Source organism: Atta colombica, unplaced genomic scaffold (assembly GCF_001594045.1).
Source record: "Atta colombica isolate Treedump-2 unplaced genomic scaffold, Acol1.0 scaffold105, whole genome shotgun sequence".
Classification (NCBI taxonomy): domain Eukaryota; kingdom Metazoa; phylum Arthropoda; class Insecta; order Hymenoptera; family Formicidae; genus Atta; species Atta colombica.
The window spans coordinates 3258535-3265918 of NW_017259190.1; the positions used below are offsets into that span (position 1 = coordinate 3258535).

Genomic DNA, 7384 nt, shown 5'->3' on the forward strand with positions numbered 1-7384 from the left:
ATATATATTAATCATATAATATTATTAATTAGATTATTTGCATGTATTTTGTAACTATTACGAATACTTGAACAACACGCGCAGCCTGCTGAAGGACAAAGTAATTTAAATAATTACTTGATAGCAATTGTGTCTCCACCACGCTCGGCTCGCATACTATAATGATCACATGTACATACCGCATAATTTAATCCTGTGAGATCACCATCACCGTTCTTGAGCCACTCAATATACTCCATCGCATTGTCGGTGGGGTCGCCCTCTCCATATGTGGCCAAACAAAACACTGCCAAACTGTTTGGAATAGTTTTCAAGTGTATCAACTCCTCCTGTTGTAAAAAAGGAAAATATTTTAGTTTTCATGCTTATTTTTTTCGTATATTATCATAAATAATTCATCATTTTTTCACAGGAAGGTCGAAATCAACGAGATAAGACTATCAGTGTGTTCTACACGCGTCAGAAATGTACGCGTTAATAATAATAAGAATTTCTCGATTGGCTTAATAACATCGGTCCATTTTGCATGGAATAAAGATCTTCGTACGTAGACGTTCGTGCGTAGATACTTGTGATTTAAATCGCTTTCGAAAAGAGATTTTCTCCCGTTCTTTTTTTCTCTTTAATTTAAAAATTTGTTTAATAAATTGCTGTAGCGATTCACATACCATGTCGCATTCCTCAGGATCAGCCACCATGCCCTTCATCTTGTATCTGATACCCTCTTTGGCAAGACGACCAGCGAATTCTTCAGCAGTACCTGTTTGGCTGCCGTAAAATACGACCAGACTTCGCCCAGAGGATTTCAGTTTTTTGATAAAGGAATTCTCCGATGGTGGTACCGCGGCGAATGACGTCGGTCTGTAATTGTAATTTGTAATTGTAATTGTAATTGAAGAATCATAGTTTAGTAGCGCATTACAATGTCAGTAATTCTTGAATGTATTTTTAAGAAGGATTTCTTTTAAGAGCCGTTTACAATAGAGATAGTAAGCCGTAAGTCATCTCTTGAAAACGTTTTACAGTGAATCTCATTCTAAAAAGTAAAATCTCACTTTTAAAAATTGAAAACTGAGCCTTTCTTTTTTAAGACTGGCTCAATTGTTATTCTTTAAAGTGAGATTCCAAAGAATATAAAGAATAGGGGTATAGATAGGGGTAAGAATCCGGTATAGTTGAACTACTTCAAATATCTCATTCATATTTCAAGTCAAGTAGTTACCAAATCGCGACGTATGGATCATGCCATTTTGATTTCACATTTCTCGAAACATGACAAATAATTGGCGGCTTGATAACCGTGACGAAATTTGAGAAATTTGAGAAATTAAACTCTCCCATACGATCAAGTCTCTCCTCTAAATTAAATTTCTCTAAATTTTCCTCGAGATTAAAGTTACTCTTACATTGGTAGAACCGGTCTTTAATATTATTAATTTCGGTTTAATCAAATTTTTTCCTTCCTTCAGAGAAAGTTATTTATTGACTATTCGACAGATAATAAAACTTCATTGAAATCGAGGTTCATCTTTTATGGAAATATTTGATCACATAACTATATATCTAAGGCACTTCGAAAAGAATAATTACTGGATAGAGTAGGATTTTGTTGTTGGCGTGAGTTCTTCCCGCTTTTTTCTTTTCAAGAGCCACCATGCTGCCGCTAAGAAGAGACCAATGACCAATGCTATATCCAGGATGCCGAAAAGTGACTCATCATGTGCCTCTGGCCCGCTTTCGCTCTCCGCTGACCCTGCCATTCTTATAGCCTTCGGTTGCGATGCGTCCACAGTCTACGAGAGATTTAACACAAACCAATTAATAATTGATTGATTTTGGTCCGATTTTCTCGGTCATAAATTTTACGAGACTTCTAAACCTGTCGAGAATTATGTCGTTTGCGATAAAAAAAATTTACTACTTCAATTTATCTTATCATTTTTGAAAAATTCATAACATATTGTAATTAGCAATGTAATCTTCTATCATTAATACAGAATATATAATTAAATATATTATATAAATATACTTATTATATACTTATTATATAAATATACTTAATATATAAATATATTATATACTTATTATATAAATATACTTAATGAAGACGACATAATCTAAGGATGGGCGATACGCATATCGTCCATCTTTAGTATAGTCAGAGAATCTCTGAAATCTATTCTCTAAAGTCCAAAATGTTTATATTCCACAAAGATATGACGTGCTAAAATAAATTTTAAAAAGCATTAAAGGTCTTGAACTCATTATATTGATTATGTCTAAAAAAAACCGATTACATACTCCAAGCAGATACAGTAGACTTTGATTTTTATTCCCTCATCTTTATCAAAGTTGAATTGAGATCAACTTTGCACAAGTTACGGATGAATTTATTTAAATGGCACACATTTACAGCATGTCGATTTCACGTTCAAAATTTCATGTAATTCGGATTTTTCCTTTTCCCCTTCAAATCCCCCCCATTCTTAATGTTAATGCTAATAAGTCTCATGATGAAACACGATACATGATAAATAAATGATAGTAACTTCCTTTCACAAGCTTTTATCGATCGATATCCGTCGGTCATTGTTTTGAACGTCGAATTTTCATAAATGTGTTAATCGATCGCATCTTGTAAAAGAAATTCGTGTAGAGCTAATAAAAATTCAGTTAGAGGAAATACTTATTATCGATTTGGAAATAAATTATGATTTTAGTGACAGGTTAATCGCACGAATACTAATAATTTGCTTTAGAAAGGGGACATGCTTATCGGGGCAGTGTACTTGATATTTTTATCGTTCGATAATAACAAAGAAAAGTGAATGACTTACTCGATAGAAGAATTCTTGAGTACAAAGTTCTACGTCGCGAAAAATATTATCACAATTATGCAGAAACAAAATATCGAGATACTTTCGTGCTGGCGAGTGAACTGACGTTTAATAACTTGTCGCTTATTACTATGCTACATGAAAAATGATCAGTAGTTGTTTATTAACAGTGGAATGATTCCGAATCTCGAATATTCTCTGAACTCTGTATATATTGTATGTCACTTTCTGTATATATTGTATGTCATTCGCCCAACATTCAACTTCGCCAACAGATATCTTATTATCGGCAGGAATCTTATTATCGCAATTAAGTCGATAACGATAATAAAGCTCCATTGTATCATTCGTACATATTACTCTGCATGTTCTGCGATTTTCTCGAAAGCGTGATATTATTTTGTCATTCTGACATCGGGAAAATACTTATTATACACCGTACTGCAAATGCAAAAAACTAGAACTTACATAATTATTCTGTCATTTCGAATTTAACAGTTTATGTAAGACAAGTGAGATCCATTAGATACGCACGATCTTATCGTGCTCGTTGCGAAAACAAAATTATTTTACATTTGTCCGAGTACAGACGTATAAAAGTTCGAAACAATATCGTTCTATTGTATGTATGTTAATGCTTGCATGTAATATTACATATCTATTTTCCTGCTTTAGTCGCCTTAGATTTATTCCGCTCGCGATTTATTTGACCATCTATTACGATGACTTCTAAAAATCGTCCCAAATGAGGAAAAAGTTACTAATTTAAGTTTGCTTACTATTCATAGTTTACTATTCATAGCTCTTCGTTATATATTGCAAGGATTTAAAGAAATATAAACACGCTCTTAATTAAAAATTTTTTGATGAAAAATTTTCGTTTCAAATTATGAGTTTAATTAAATTCATTTGTGACAGATGATATTTATGGCGTTACAAATGAATTTTAAATATTCATAATAATCTATTAATTAATGTTTACAAGCGTTTATAGAAAGCTAACCATTTAATAGGTATCATTACAGATAATCTATTGATTAAGTATCTATGAATTTTTTATGGCCAGCCGGAAAGGACGATTTTGTTGAAAATATAATTTTTTTACATAAATTACTATTCATGAAAACCAAAAATTATCATAATAATGACGCTGTACTCAACAAATATTGATACATTGAAATAAAGTTAATAAAATCCTTATTTACATCGTCGAAATCGCTGCACGAGAGTTGGATCAACAAAGTTGAATCAACAACTCTGAATTAATTTTTAAATTATTGAAGCATAACTAACAATGATTTCATAACGATGTGAATGAGTTTATTAATTTTATTTATATAAATGTATCAATGTGTGCGTATAAATCGACCAATTTTTTTCTTGAGTAGCGTCATTATTACGATCATTTTCAACTTCTGTGAAGAAAAATACATAAGTAAAACGATTCCGGAACGATCGCGAAAAAGTGAAAGTTGTACCTAATTCCTTTAATTAGATACAGATCTGAAAATAATTTTATTGATCATGATCATATCAAAATAATTTATGACGCTGAAACTTTCGAGTTATTAGAATAACTTATCACAGTATTATCTCATTTTGAGATTCCTACATAATTATTTTAATAATCTACCAAAATTATTTTCGGATCTGTATCTAGCGAAATTTTTAGATAATTTAACGAAATTATTTTTTTCATCCAAAAATATAAAATTATATTCTCTATTTTATGCAAGTGAATAAATTATGTCGAAAGAAATATTTTACCCACGCATTTATTTCTAAAAAATGATTTCCTGAAAATAACTCTTGAAAAAAGTTACTTATTCATTAGTATACATAGAAAGAAACTGTGAAAAAATCCGCATTCAAAATAGAATTAAAACGTGTCAAAAGATGGCTTTTTCACGACGTGTCAGAAGTGCAATTTTTTATTATAATGATTTTAACACATCGCATTTCGCGCTCAATGTATTTGCATCAATGAGTAACATCAAGAAAAATTACATAACTTTTTTCTAAGAAGCAACAAACATTTACAAAGTTAATAAAGAGTTAATAAAAAGTGTCCATGTTACTTTGTAAACACTTAATATTCAACGCATCATTTTCAAGTACAAGTAACCAATAATTATAATTTATCGCTGAAAAAGAAAAACTAAAAGTAGTTATGTACTGGAAAATGAAACTAGAAAATGAATCTTATATTTTTACTTAGTTCTCAATTATGTATTATTTATCATTTATGGCAATCTTGTCTTATAAATATTTTAGCTATTACTATAATTTCAAATAGTAACAGACTCTATATTCGTCAGAAAATATTATTTCCGATAACCTGGAAAATCTTCAAGTTTGTATATATACTCAAGTGAAAATTGAGCCACTCTTTTTCAAGGCTGGTTCAATTTTCAGAGTATTCCACTACAAACATTTTAGAAAATATCTTTCAATTATGTACGACGGCTTTAATGTGCACCAGTGCACACTCAGTATATCCAATCAAATTCATTCATTATAAGACATCTGACTGGTTCTTACATTATCTTTCGTTTCTCTGATTTCACATACGCAAAGTAGATACTTACGTGATAACTGTATCATATTGAATTTCAAGCAGAGCAACACATTTCATTTGGATGGGAATTGTTTGACTACATTGTGATTGACAAGCCATTCACAATGCTTGTTCAGTGGAAAAATTCTAAATCGATCGTGAGTGATTGTAGTCAATTACAACGTGATCAAACGGGATCATTTACCATTTACGTATTTTGTAATAGATTTTAATTATTTCTTCAAATTAAATCATCAAATGACATGAGTTCTTAAAAATACAATAATAAATTAATTATAAATTATTAAATTTTATATAAGTTATATTAATCCTTTCATCTATACTATCAAGCGAAACTCATGATAAGGAATTCGTATAAGAGCCACAGATAAGGATCGTGATACGTTTTTCAGTATAAACATAAGAAACATCAGGCTCATGATACATAAATTAAATTGAACAGCTAAGTGGCTCGATGCGTGATTGACCTTGCCATTGACATCGTCGAGACATAATCATACAAGGAGTTAAATACTCATAGAAAGAAAAAATTTGTTATAAACTCAAAAAAGATTACAAAATTTAATTTTGTCAAATTTATTTACTGTTTATAGCAACAATCAAATTTAATAAATATTTTGCATTTGTTGCAAATAATTTTTATAGCGAATACAAAAAAGGATAAATATTTGTTACATCTGCAAATAATTTGCTATCTTGCTATATGCGCAAAATTTTGTCATCGCGATATAAGATACGTTTATAATAAATTTGTTCTCTTTGTGTTTGAAAAGAATAACTGTGCGTATACTTCTGGAAAAAGAACGATTTTATTGAAATATCTAAAAAATGCAATATCTAACTTTTAAATATTTCAACAAAATCATTATTTATAATTTTACTTATACAAAACTTATAGCATTAAAAAATCTTTTACTCTATTTAACGTAGATATGTCTAAAAGATTATCTTGACGTGCATTGTCAAAGAAACAATGATAAATACCCAATTCTTATAGAGTTTTATTACTTTTAAATTCGTGTATATCAAAACGTAAATCAATCTATTTCTCTAGTTGATATCAAAATAAACAATATTGTTAATACATTTGATAAACTAAATTTTAATCAAATTTAATATACTTGATACATTTGCTAAATGAAGTAATTTGTAATAATAAACAACAATAAAATTAAGGCTAATGAGAGTACGGAAATAGGTGTGCATAAGTATTAATTTATGTAAAGAATTCAAAATAATAGATAATGTATAACTTCATTATGAAATTTTGGAAAAAGTTAACGTTTTGGAACATCTCTATGTTTATCGCGACAGTTATTTATTATTTTGTTATTAATTTTTATTTTTTTATTTATTATTTAAATAAATAAAGTGTTATTTATTATTTGAAAGTTTGACAGTCCGATTTAAATTATTTTTTTTACTTTATAATTTTAGTTGAATTAACGATATATTGAATAAGAATAGTAGCGATCTATAAAAATGATAAAAAATAACTCAAATTGTAATTTGCCATTATGAATTTAATAGCGTGATAAAGCATGTTGCAATCTATGTTGTGATCTGCTCAGAATTTACAATTCACGGCCTCACAAGCACGATCGTATATATCTTCTCGTGCCATCGCTTATATTAGCGATACGATTATTTTATTTTCTTACCGGTATATCCATGTTGTATTTTGTACACACGAAGAAGCGTGGAATAAAAGTTGTAGGCGGTGTGCATGTGGTATTGCACGTTTGAGCAATCACGCGCACGAACTTACCACGACGACGATCAGTGTACAACTGAAAACGCAGAAACTCGATTACGGGGAACCGGCGGGACACGATTGTACTTATACAATATATATGCGTCGTACACGCACGACCATCACCGTCACGATTACCCTGCGATATGAGACATCGTAATAAAATAGCAAGTCATCCGACTAATCTAATCAAACGTTCAGTATAACTATATATAT

General features: G+C 30.1%; 1 protein-coding gene across 1 annotated transcript in view; it reads right to left on the reverse strand.

Annotated features, from left to right (window-relative positions):
* LOC108690102 (NADPH--cytochrome P450 reductase) overlaps window positions 1–7257 on the reverse strand; it is an 11120-nt gene extending 3863 nt beyond the window's left edge. The window contains exons 1-4 of the mRNA XM_018197229.1: window positions 7077–7257; window positions 1591–1793; window positions 669–861; window positions 180–329 (exon numbers count right to left, since the gene is read on the reverse strand). Coding sequence (XP_018052718.1) covers window positions 180–329; window positions 669–861; window positions 1591–1793; window positions 7077–7088 — 558 coding nt within the window. The 5' untranslated portion in view covers window positions 7089–7257. The remainder of the gene's footprint in view (window positions 1–179; window positions 330–668; window positions 862–1590; window positions 1794–7076) is intronic.
* Between the last annotated feature and the right edge of the window lie 127 nt (window positions 7258–7384).